At 40.4% G+C, this 13,799-nt stretch overlaps 1 protein-coding gene across 2 annotated transcripts in view; it reads right to left on the reverse strand.

The window, feature by feature from the left end:
- Positions 1 to 13,799, reverse strand: part of CTNND2 (catenin delta 2) — a 651,480-nt gene that overhangs the window by 102,145 nt on the left and 535,536 nt on the right. For both annotated transcript variants that reach the window (XM_006915865.1, XM_006915864.1), the window contains one exon: positions 5,063 to 5,236. In XM_006915865.1, coding sequence (XP_006915927.1) covers positions 5,063 to 5,236 — 174 coding nt within the window. The remainder of the gene's footprint in view (positions 1 to 5,062; positions 5,237 to 13,799) is intronic.

The raw sequence follows: 13,799 nt of genomic DNA on the forward strand, positions 1-13,799 counted from the left end.
AAAAAAGTTTATTCAGTCTTATTTTAACTGGAGGTTTACTATAAAAAATGTTAGAAATATCCAGAAACTGTGTGGTTTTCACACCATGCCTCTCGTTATTCTCTCTAGTGTGGATTCTTATGATTTACCAAGTTTGTCCGGTCAGAGAACAAATTCAGTGTCCTTCTCAAGGCTACTGACCCTGTCTCTAGGGACAAGTCTTGCTAGTTCTCTTATTTTTAACTCATTTGGGCCACATGGCAGAAGATTCTGTTTCCTCTTCACATCTATGTTGCTACCATGCTAGCTCATTAAATATTAACAGATGAATATCCAACTATCTCTTTAGTCTATTTTATTTTAAAAATAAATAGTGAAAGAATAGAGTCTTTGAGAATAGTCACATTTTCAGGGGAAAACAGACTAAACAAAAATATCTAACCTGTTTGGCCTGATAGCAAGGGCAGATACATACAATTCTATAGTTCAAACCCTGGGTTTTCACAAAGTTCAATTACAGTGGAAATACCCATAAATGAGAGTTCAAAGAGCATTCATTCACATTTTGAAGATCTTCAATCTACTAAATCCCATTGTTTTAATATTGTGTGACAAAAAAAAAATCATTGTCCTGTAAATGAGAAAAAGGTAACCAAAGTCTATGCTATCTATGAAAAACATTTATCACTTTGCTTCTGCCATAACGCTATATGTTTGACACTCATAAACCAAGTAATGAGTGTTTTAAAGTTTAAAAAGTATTTAGGGCCATTATGAAGATCTAGTCTGCTAGTCAATTTGTCACAGTAAAAGAGCGTGCATGACCTCCCCATAAAGAAAAGTTACTATTTCAGATGACAAGGTCTATAAAAAACCTGTCTCTATGGAAAATTCTGGTGTTTTACCTTCACGTTTTTGCTTTGTTTGGGTCATAAAAACTTAAGGCTACTAAAAAAAATGCCACTAAATTTCAATAGTTGCTATAAAAACACATTCTTTGAACTCTAGATTTCAGATGGCAACAATATGCTCATGAAACTTGATGCTGCTGTGTATCCTGAATTAGTCTTTTAATTATTTAAGATTTTTAAGGTCTTTTTAAAGTAAGGATTTCTCTGTTCAGTTTTTACAGGAGTTATTATTAACCCTTTAAAAATTTTAAAAATTTAGCAGTGTTTGGCTTAATGACGATCTTCTAAAATCACCCCTATAGATTGTCCACATTTACTTCCCACACATTCCCTTACCATTTAATATAGTAAATTAATAAATTATATGAGATGACAATGATGTCATTGACTTTTATGCATGATTGTGTATTTGTATTTTAATGAGAAAATTCTTATATAAGTATATATATTTATAGCTACACACAAATATTATATCTTGGCAGTCCCTCACTCTGCCTGAGGACAATCCCATTTGTCCAGAATCGTTAGGAAGACAAGCTCTTCTTATAAATAAGGTTGACATCCTGAGAGTAAAATTCTACTCTAACCATTGGGATAGAAATCTCTCTAAAATGCTTTCTGTCTTTTAAGATGACTAGTAATGATTTAACACTTTCTCGATGACAGAGAGTCGGCATTATGATTATCAGTTATTAGACTATATGCAACAGCCCAGACATTGAATGACCTCTGACAGTTTTTCTCTCTTATATCCTTGTTGACTTTTTCTAATTCTTCTGTCTTTTCTCTTTGCCATCAGAGTATTTACTCTCCCTTCTTATGGCAGATCTGTATACCCGCTTATGAGAGGCACTCCTTGCATTGTTTAATATGTTCTTTGAGATCCGATGTGGACTGAGAAATCCGATGGTCGCAGCTGTTAAACTTGGTCTAAAACTGAGAAAGATTTTTGTGACATTGACTACATCTGCTCCAGACCCTTCTGCCTCCTTCTTAGTAGTCTCTAGTCTATTAGCAATAGAAACAAAAAATAACCAAATAAGTGTCTTCTGAATATGTGGGGATAAATCTCACACTGGGGATAACGATGCTGAACTAATGGGCAGGTTTGTGCACTGAAAACAGTCAGCAAGATGTTACTGCCGGCAAATATTGAGAATTTTTATTATGCTTCTTCCATATTTCCTTTTTTATAATCCAAGGTAGGAGAGAATTTTTAAATATCAAAATAGTAAAAAAAATTAATCTTATCATTTTCATACTCCATACACCAATTCCTGGACATATCTCAGCAGCAATTCCAGCTGACCTGGTTACCTCTGGGACACAGAGCCTGATAATTTAAACAAGAAGGTCAACATGACAGGAGCTGTGGAAACGGACAATGCTATCGAAATCTGTAGTCTGCAAGATGAGTCTGGACATGGAAAAGACAATAGTTCACCAACAACTCCTTTCTGTCAACTTTATATGGTACTGACTTCATGTTCCCATCATGGACTGTGATCGTGTGAAGATGGCCTGCTCATAATATGTGGTGTTAACTGCTTAGTGACTGACAAATATTTGCAAATGTGAACGAATGCCATCCACAAGAAAGACATGTGGAGATAGATGCTCTGTCATAAACCCTTGTGTTTGAGCACTTTTGCTCAGCTAGACACAGGGTATAAATAAATAAATGGGGCTTGGCGTCTACCCTTAAAGGGTTTACAGACCACATTCCTTTCTGGAGGACATTCTTAGCAGCTCGGTAAGGGCCTGTGTAAATAAATGAATAATTTTGGTGTTTAGATGTGGTACAGTTTTTAGAACATGTCTTTTTTTTTTTTTTTTTTCTGGCTGCTTTTAAGATTTTTTCTTTACTACTGATTTTGGGCAATTGGATTATGATGCACCTTGCTATAGTTTCTTCATGTTTCTTGTGCCTGAGGTTCCTTGAGCTGCTTTGATCTGTGTTTATGGTTTTCATGAAATGTGAAACACTTTTAACCATTGTTTTTTCAAATAGTTTTTCTTGTTCTCTCTTTTCTTTCATTTGGGAATAGCAATTACACATGTATCAGGCTACTGTACTTTTTTTTTCTCTTTTGTTTAATTTTGTATAATTTCCACTGCTGTCTTCCAGTTCACTAATCTTTTCTTCTGCAATGTCTAATATGCAATTATTCCCATTTCTATGTTTTTTTGTTGTTGTTGTTGCTGTTGTTTCAAATGCTGTACGTTAACTCAAGAAGATTTTCTGGGGGTCTTATTAATATGTTTTCCATGGTTTTAATTTTTTTGAATATGTGGAATATAGCATTTAACATTTAAAGCAAAGGTTATCGTCTTACATTTAAAATCCTACAGAGCTCAGAGATATGTCTCCATCTTTAAATTGTTGTAAGAACCTAAATATTTCTCAAAGAAAATAATAATTCACTAAAAAATCATACTTTAAGATGGCACACTTGATTTGCTACCATCTTGATGGCTTTGTGCCTCTGATCAGACTCATGCCTGCCGGTCAGAGCCTACTTTCTCATGCTCACTTAGTTAGTCCTCCAAGGCAGAGGGGCTAGATGGTGACTTGCAGCAACTAAGTGCTCTTGGCTGTATATAAAGACCAATGACATCCTGCTCCCATCTTTGTATCTAGTGCTGTGATTGATGTGCATGAGGTGCCGGGAAGCAGCCATAATCTCCTCTGTTAAAGATGACACCTCTGAGACATAATGACGTGTTATAACTTGCCCCGCGTCACAAAGCTCAGAAGAGGTGGAGCCTAGGTTTGAATTGTGATTTGAATCAAAGTCTCCTAAATGGAGAAGGGAAAAAGATCCTAGGGTTAGTTCAAGGAAGTGATTTCCATAATTATCTCTTTCTTACTCATGCAAGGCTCGACTCTAGAATTCTGCCTGGCACGACTCTGCTTTTGAAGCTTTTCGTTGGTTGCAAGCGAGTGACAGCTGCACTTCAAGCCTTGCCCAACTTGAATTCTTCCAGCATAACATTAGGGATGCCTATGGGCAGTGGGGGAAAGGGACAGTATGTCCATTCCTGAGACTCTCAAAAGGAGGGTGGGCCTGCCCAGGCATCAACAGCCAGCTCCTGAGAAGTGCTGTCAGGGCCTGGATCCCAAGAGCTGGGATGTCATACCTGCAGCTGAGACTGTAGCAATGGAAACAAAGGATGACGCTCACACACACACACACACACACACACACACATGACAAGAAGGCAGATCCTGGAAGGTATAACAAGAAGGGAGGGTGTAGCTGCAGGACAACGCTGAGGTCAGTGGGCGTGGTGCCTACAGGACGGAGCTTCTGAGACTCATCTGTCGCTGTGTGCCTCTACCAACATTGTTTTAAAGAAAATGAATGTTCAAGAGTGTTTCTGCATACACCAAACACAGGCTTTGATATTACATGAATGGAAAATGAATGGCAGAGATCCAAACTTCCTCTCTTGATATTTTCCCCATACACCCTCATTTTTTTCTAAGAAGTTATACTTTTTTATGCCACAGTGAAAATTAGCTTATGTTAACAATTAGTGACCAAACTCAAGAATTCTTTGCTATGGTGAATTCACTTCTACTCAAAATGAAGGTCGTGAAAATTTTCATGAAAACCAATCAGAGATGGTGAGTGTTTATAAGAACAACAAAAATGCCCTCTGATCTCCTTCCCAAACATATATTTGCTTTAACAGTTTTGTCAAAGATAACTAGCAATGCTATTCTTCTCTGTAAGCCCATAATTTAAAAATGTGAGAAGTTCTTGGGGACAGGATAGGGGTTCACATGGATTTTATGCAAGATATGTGAATATTAGCTCCCTTAACAGCCAACGATAGTGCTTTGAAAAGCATCAACACATTGCGGTCCCTCCTGAAAACGAAGTAGCTCAGGTACACAAACAGAATGGAAAACACATCACAGCGTTTTTAATGGCTATACTTACATCTATCCATCTGTGTTTTGTGTGCTCTTCGAGGACCCCTAAGCCCTTAAGAAGAATTTTTAAAAGGAATCCCTACGTCCAACAGTTCAATGTGACTGGTCTTTCTCTAACGTCCTCAGAAACTTTATTAGAATTACATTTCTCAAAACTGGCCTTCTGTTACGGTCTAAGGTCGTGCTCATAATTCCAGATTTCTTTTGTATTGTAACAAACTAGTCATACCTTCCAGCTCCCTGCAGCCAAGTTCTGCAGGGCGCCTGCCGCCCCTTCCAGCGTGTCTGCATTTGAGCACTCAGAGAGCAGTGTGAGGTAGGGTTTGACTATTGATGGGTGCCACAGCATCTGGATCCCTTTTGGTGGTTCTGCACAGTCTGGAAGAGGTCCTACTCCATCCCACTGGTGGAAGAGAAATGAGAGAGCAAACATCTTTAACATCATTACATTTCCCGATACTGCCTTCTATAAACATTACAGACGAAAACAGAAGCAGGGGGTCATCACATTCGGTGAGCTTCTACTGCATGCGGGGTAATGCAGCAGCCACCCCAAAACAGGACAGCCTTTCCTGCCCTCTGAGAGCGTGTGATGGAGGGTGGAAGGGGCTGAAGCATGTACGCGAGTGAACGTAACTGGCAGTGGAACGAGCTAGCTCTTTGAGAGCAATTCTAACACATCGCTTCAGGAAAGAAGGGGAAGAGATGGATTAATTTTGGTTGGGCAGAGTGAAAGAAGGCTCGAGATCAAGGTAGTGCATTTCACAGTTAGCACATTATTGGCTACAGTAATTACACAGTAGCTGTAACAGTCAAAGGCCCACACTTCTTAGGCATAAGGGTTCCCCGCAATAAATTCCTATATAACTTGTAAAACACATGTTTGCTTGATTTTGAGTACTATCATTGCATCGATGGGCATCAAACAAATGACAGAATGGACAAAAGAGAAAATTGCTATGGTTTATTTGATGCATTGATACAGCCTTAGGCACATTTAGATCTTAACACCAATGTTGATAGTTAAGTTTGCTTTTAATCGAATCTAATGAATTAAAGGAGCATGTGTAATTAAAAATTAATTACAAATAACTTTAAAATTATGGCTTATTGCACGAAGGAATATCAATAGACCATTAGAAATGATAGTTGTGAAGACTGTGTAGCAAGTTGAGCAAATGATTACAAGAAAAGTTAAGCGAAAAAATCAGGACACAAAGTGGTATGGGTTTATGTTTTATACCATGTGAAATGCATCGTAAAAACCATGTAATAATAACTTACTAATAAAATATTTATGTCTTTCATTTTTTCCACATTTCAAATTTTCTGTTCTATTACTCTTATAATTTAAAAAATATTAAAAGTTGTAACAACGATTCTGATCTTTGATCACACACAGCTTTTGTCTTTTGTGAAAAATAAAGTCAATAAGTATAATGAGGGTAGAAATGAAGTAAACTATATGTATAGAAAAATATTCTCATTCACTTGAGAAAAAGCACAGCAAAATAATCTTTAATTTTAGAGTGGGAGTACTGTTATTTAACTGCTTTATCTGCATTTATTAATGATTGCTTAAATAAATAGGCTAAATGTCATATGCTAAGCTTTCTCACAAATATTTCATGTACGTATATATGTGCATGTCTGTATATGTGTGTATGTATGTATAAATACAAAGACACAACTATATTTCAGAATCTGTGTAAATCCCTTAGTTGTGAAAATTTTACTAGAAGAAAATACAGGCTTACTTTGTATCTTTGTAGCATAAAAATAGATGTATTGATAGTGAAATGTAAATTTAACGGCTACAAATAACTTCAAGAAGATCATTATTTTCCAAGAAAAAAATAAGAAAACTCCTGCCTTCTTTTTCTCAGTTATGATACAGCTTAGTGTAAGTCGAGGCTAAAGCTCCGAGATGAATGACATCCCATTAAAATGAACGTCCCACTAAAGGTCATTTTCAATGCGCGTGTCACTCAATTTCAACTTTTATTTTTCCGATTTCAACTTTTTAACAAGAACACTCGATGTGGGAATCTTCTTGTTTTTTTGAACCAAAGCCGCCTCTAAACCCTTCAAGGATCACTCTGCACCTGCGCACAGCCTATCGATGAAACAAGTGCATTTCTTTTAAACGTATAAAGAAAGCCGAAAGTGAACCAGGCTTGTCACATTGCACCCGGTTCATTATTGGAGACTGGCTCACTGTACTGGAAGACGGTATGAGGGAAAAGGCACTGTTACTCTGTAGGTTGACATCGACGATGAAGCAGGGGTAATACTGGCTTCTCAAAGGAAACCGACTTGGGGTGCTGGATTTCTTTGCTGGTGCAATGGGAAATGGAAAATTATTACGGTTTATTTTTTTCCATTTTTTATTTTGTCATCTCTTTAAAACTTTTAAAACTATCATTTTCATATGAAGACTTAATACTACTCAGGAAAATCAGACTATGAAATTTAGAACTCGAGACGGATGAAATTCCCCTCTCGTGTGAGAGCTGACAGGGCGGCAGGAGGTATGCAGTAGTATTTGCATGTTTGTTTCGAGATGTGACAAACTCCACAAAGAGCGAAGGCAGCTGTGTTGTCATTTGCTGGGTTTCATCTTGTTCTCTTTTTCTAACTTCTGTGCAATAGAACACGATAAATGGCTAAGTCAGTAGACGATTTTCTTCTGCTCTGACATGGATCTATGTAGCTCTCAAAGACCTTTTATTACAATCCTTTCTTAATGGTTACATAGAGAATCTGAAGGAAATAAAAGGAAAAACCGATGTGATGTGGATAATCTTTGATGGCAGCGAGAGATGGAGTTCAAGGGGATTCTCTGCTATTTCTAAACACCGATGGCACCCTAGCATGTCCATACTGCAGAAAAAGAACTGTTTCGAATTAGTCAATGTACTTGGCCTTTATCTCGGTACTTTATTCAAAATTCTCTTGGATTAATAGGGAGAGAGGTGTCGGTTGTCCTTTAAAAAATAGATTTTGATCACCCATAAAAAGAATGAAAGTCTTAAGAGCTGTGCTCCCATATTTGGCTTTATGTTGCTAGACAATAAACATCGGCGACACGTTAGGGCAGGGGTGACACAGGATCACGCGAAAGCTGAGAAACAGTTCTGCGCGTGCAAACTTTTACTGCTCACTTTCTACACTGAGAAACCATGGGCTACGAACTCCGACCAAAGTGGAAATAACGTCATTTATAAATTTAAACCCGAGACGCATCGATCCTAAAATTTCTACAAAACTGTCACACCAACTGAAGGCATGCACTGGCTGCGCCTTTAACACGATCAAAACACCGGTCGTCCAGCTATTTAGTCCTGATAATACAGGACTAAATAAATTCATGAGCCTTATGCAAATGGTGCTTCTTTTGGACTCTATCTGGAGGGTGTATCATCAAAATTCTTTAAAAGCTTGAAATATGAAAATAATATAGAAAGAAGCAACAAGTTAGGAGAGAGTACTTTCTATGTCCTAGAGACAGGGCTCAACCAAGGAGACAAAGTATTTGTAGGAAAATAACAGCGGCAAAGCTAGCAGAGAATTCGTAATTATATTATCTACAGTATTGCCTCGTCGTGTCACAAATACACACACCTCATCACAGTGTATGTGTTTATCCATGTTCATTGATCAGGTTTATGTTTGAAAAACAAGCAGAGATCAGATAAAGAGAAGCAAAAGACAAAGAAGAAAAAGCAGAAAAACATTTGTGATTTAAAAAGTTTTCATTCCAGCTTGGGGGAAATTTGCTGTGAAAGTATTCGTTTCTTCTCTCTTTTTTTTTTGACTCCTCACACTTGATAGTTAAATAAATGTTCCTTAGTTTCGCGCACATTTTTATTCCATCTGGTGTATTTTAACGAAACTTGCAAAAGTTCTAGCAGCTCTTGATTTTTAAAGTTATTACTTAAATGTTTAAATTATATTTTGTGCAAATCGTTCTCATGTTGTCAAATAGAGAAAAAAAAATACCAGAGAACATATTTTTAGTTTTGAAGTTCCTCTTATTCATTGTCTTGTTTATAGGAATTCAGAATTTTACACATGCATTTAGAGTTGGTGAAGCTAAGAATTAAGTGAGTTATACCAGTGGTTTTGAGATTCTTTATGGATAATCCTATGGTTTGAATGTTTATGTCTTCCCAGCATTCCTATGTGAAAGCCTCAATCCCCAGTGTTGGGAGGTGGGCCTTTTGGGAGGTGATTAGGTTTGGTGGAGATCATGAGGGTGGAGCCGCCATGATGGGATCAGTGTTATAAGGACATGAAGGGACCAGAGCGTTCTCTTTCCAGCTGTAAGGACACAGCAAGGAGACGGCCATCTGTAAAGCAGGTAGAGGCCCTCCACAGGGACCGAATCTGCTGGTCCCTTGATCTTGGACTTGCAGGCTACCAAACTGTGATAGATAAACGTCTATTGTTTAAGCCACCCAGTCTATGGGATTTTGTTATAGGTGCTTAAGCAGATTAAGACAGTAATCATAAACAGGAGCAAGAATACTTGGTACTAGGGTGGCCCTCTGGCTACATTGTGACTTTTCTGCCTGGAGCACTCTTGGGAACAGGCTGGCAGCAAAGCCAGGAGAGTGTGTGGCACTGAATTATGTTTCAGTAGATCACAGAGCAGATGAGCAGACTGATTTGTCATCCCAAATAGTGCCACAGTCAAGAACATATTATCAGTACTTTTTTTTACTGGCTTTAAATGTATGACTGTACGGCTGGTATCGATAAACCAAACCAGTGAACAGTTTATACCGCTTGCTTTCTAAGCTCGAATAAAATGGAATATATATATTATCTCTACAAGAAAGTAACGTTGAAACCTTTTTGGAAAAGAAGAGAATAACACAGTCCCAATTTAGAAGCCAAGTGGCTGCCACAATTTAGACACAATGCCTTCTGTCCCAGGCAGGCAAGGAGGCCCGCGCTGGCCACTGTAAGAAATGCCTGCTTAGGAAGAAAGTCACGTAGGGGTGAAGGTGTGTTCACAGTTTGGGTTAAAAAAAATAATAGGAGGGAAAAGCCTTTCTTCGGACTTGCCTTTAGTACCTTTGCTGCTCAGTAGGGCTTAAAATTCTATTTAAAAGCTACCTATCTTAGCTGGCTTGAGGATGGAACAGTGGAAGCCATTTGCTCCTTATATGAAAGATGTGATTTGGGGATAAAAATCCAAAAGTTCAAAAACCAGGAAGTAAAGATGTCCATCCACTTCACAATGAGACTTTGTAGACGTGGGCTCTTTAAGGGGTGGCAGCTCAAGAGACAACCGGAATTACCACATTCCTCAAAGCCCTTACTGGGTGAGAAGAATTAACAAGAGGTCTTCAGCTCCTCCCTCCACGGAAGCCTACACCTCACCTGCCCCAGCTCCGTCTCCAGCACACTGGGCTGGCTGGCGCCAGGAGATGCAAACAGAGAGATTTACATTTCAGGAGAAACGCTAAAACACATAGCACCTCCTCTCACAGATGTCAGAGCCATTCAAAGAAAAGAGCTATTACTGCTGAGCTGTCTCCTTGAAACACAAACAGAAAAGGCCTCTTCTCCGGTGGAACGCATCTCTACTGCCTAGATTTCTCCACCAATGGGGGGACATCACAGCCACCACACACTTGCAGGTTTTTGTTTTTAAGGGATTTCAGTGAAATAAACAAGTCCCGTGATATTGCAAGATAAGGAGAGTCAATCTGCAGTGATAGGAAATATTCTGATTTTTAAATCTTCCCGCCCAGGTGAAGTCTCACATTGCAGAATGTAGGAAGAGAAGGGAAATTTTCCTTCATGCAGAGTTTGGATTAACGCAGCTGGAGCCAGTACTAAATACTTTAAGAAGCAAGGACCTAAATATAAGTCTGCCATTTTTACTTGACGTGGTTTGAGCAGCAGTTACTAATTGATTTTGTCTTTACAGTGTTTCATTATCACTTCCAGAATTTTTTTGGTGGGGGGGCAGGGATGGAAGGGAGGGAGATGGGGGAATAGAAGTGGTTATTTTAAAAACTCCAAGCAACTGTGAAAACCCAGAAAATAAAAATGACTCTTGTGTTGACTCCTGGGGATTTCAAAGAAGGGAGTGGTAGCTCAGGTGTCTGAATTCCCCCAGGGAGCTGTTTAGAAGATGTTGGCTCCAGGGGACTGAGCTGTCCAAAGGGTATGGAAGAATTCAAGTCAGAGGTGAAGGCCAGTGAGCTCTATTTGTGTGGCACACACTGTCTCCTGCAGAAAGGAGAAGGGATTTGCATTTGCAAGGTCAGAAACCCGTGTAAGAACAGAAGCAGGGCGTGATGTTTTCTGAGTGAAGCTTCAGGAGAAGAGAGATGCTGTGATGGTGAAGCTACTATGCTGTGCACCACGGAGGAGTGTTATCCAGGCTGGTCCATGTCACCACACTCACGTGCCTGTTCCCCAAGTCTTCGTGATGGAACCAACTGCAATGCCACTAACGCTCCTCTGGAATTGTCTGCTCCTCACTTCCTATTCCCCTGGGCCATGATACTCCCTGTTGCCTGCCTTGCAAAGGGGGCTCCGACATGCCAACTTCCTTCAGAGAATCCTGTGGCCTAGTTTATTTATATCTTTGGTGCTATGTCCCTCAAAGTTTAGTATAAGCGATTTTACCACTCGAAGGGATAATTTTAGTTGTCACAGCAGGAGGAGGGGCTGCTACTGGCAACTACTAGGTAACGGCCGGGGATGCTGATATACTACGATGTCCAGCACAGGCCCCACGACAGAGAATGACTGGGGTCAAAACATCAACAGCGAGAACCCTGCTCTAGCAGAACCAGACATGGGTATTTATCAATGGCGTGGAGCACCGTGCAGTAAGACGTAAACGTAGACGAGGAAACTGAACGTGACGCCGGAAATGGAGTTTTAAGTCTGCAACTCCCTGAAAGGCGAAGAGCAGCTATTTCAGGTGAGGGGGGATATTCTACAGGAGAGGCGCGGATTAAGCAGAATCTCATTCACTCATGGGTAAGAGAGAGTCGCTGCGGGAAAATGTGCAGCCGGGTCTTTGCAGCCCCGTGCAATTTGTTGTTTTGAGGACACAAAATGTTACGCCTCGAGTCACCAAGCTCCTGGCATATGGCGAGGTGAGCCCATGCTGGAACTGGCCGTGAGGAATGAGCGGCAGCTGAAATAAGCAGCTGGTGGGAAAGCAAATGGCATTAAGCAGGAAAAGAGGAAGAATGGCTGCTTATGAGAAAATGGAAACCGTCTGGAAGACAGCAAAACAACCCGTGATATTAAGAAATGAGACCTTAAAGGTGTCGAGAAGATGAAGGGCAGATCCATCAGGTGATACTAAACCAAATCAGAACGTGCTTCAACTCTCACTGGTACCTAGAGTGATTAAGAGCAACGTATCCAAAGCCTTCAAAACGTTCATTTAGTCTAGACAGTTTACTTTTAAGAATTCATCCCTGGGACGTGATTAAGGATGCAGGTGAGAGTTAACGAGCCAGATGTTTATCACAGTTTGACGTCAGCTGAAATGTGGAAGCGACCTAGCCTTCTGCCGATCCGGGGCTGGTCTGCACACCGTGGCACAGCCCTGTGGTGGAATCCTGCGTGGCCTTTCGCGTTCTGGTGTGAATGACTGTTGCCAAGGAAAGAGGTCATGCTGGGTCAAGGGGTAAACTGTGTCAGGACAGCGTGCAGCGAGGCAGAGGAGTGTTGCCAACGCCCATACCTGTTCCTGCTGTCAGTGCCACGCCAGGGTGGGCAGTGGACAGTCACCTGGGGGCAGGTTGTCAGGGGCAGCAGCATTTGCAGAGAATTTACAGTGAAATCAATGAAAGTCGGTCCTTTATTTAAATTATTACTATGTGTGAACGATTCTAAACAATTTCAGTCATAAAATATTCCTCCTCACAGAGATGGAGAACTCTCACTGTACCCCCTTAGTTTGCACTGCACCCCCTTATCCTTAAGAGAATGCCCCGAGGTCACGGTTGCCCCGAGGTCATGGTTGCCCCACAAAAACACTACACCTCCCAGCCTCCCTTGCAGCTGATGTGACTGACAGACACACGGTGTGTGTGATGCTGACGTGAGCGACATTGGGTTGGGCCCCGAAGGACACTCCCCTGCAGTTTCTTGTGGTCCATCTCTGCTCTCAGACTGTGGACAGAAGAGCCTTTGGGGGCCACAAGGGGGAGGGGACACCTTAAAGGCAGGACAGGATCAACCTAAGGAGTCCCTGAAGCTGCAGAGCAAGGCTGAGGGCAGTCTTAATACTCACTTCCTTGGGAAACACCTCGTCTAAGACCTCAAGAACCCGGCTGCCCGACCTGGCTCCTTGCCCGTACTCCACCAATGCGAGATAACTGTGCATGGAAGGATTAAACGAAGCCGTGCATCAATACGGAGAGAGAAAAAGTTCTGAAAGAACATATGTCCGGATAGAAACTGTAACTGTGGCTCTTCCCAGGAGGGGGGATGCTGGAGGTGTATTATTTTCTTCTTGTAGCTTATTGCTATTTTACTCATATATGAGTTATATGTGCTATGTGCATATGTATATATATATATATATATAGATAGATAGATAGATAGATTAGATAGATAGATATATACATACATATATATATATACTTATAATTAACATCAATTTGTCTAAAATAAGGAGAAACACTTAAAATTTAAATTTGAAATTCTAATCTCCAACTTGCAGTAAAGTTCATTTTTGTGCTCTGGGACCGTATTTGTTACTTAGTCGCGGAGTCCCATTTCTAGGCCAATCCCATCGGTCTGAAGCAGTGGGCAACGTGTGAGGTTCTTGAAGAGGAGGTGATACCCAGTACGAAGTCGTGAAAACCCAAGGGAACCTTTCAGGGGACGGGATTTCGTGATATCAAATCCCTTTCGGGATGTCTCGTGTTCACACCTTCAGAACAAAGCAGTTTTTAATCTGAGGTGCTCAAAAG

This window comes from Pteropus alecto, unplaced genomic scaffold (assembly GCF_000325575.1).
Source record: "Pteropus alecto unplaced genomic scaffold, ASM32557v1 scaffold66, whole genome shotgun sequence".
In the NCBI taxonomy this organism is placed as follows: Eukaryota; Metazoa; Chordata; class Mammalia; order Chiroptera; family Pteropodidae; genus Pteropus; species Pteropus alecto.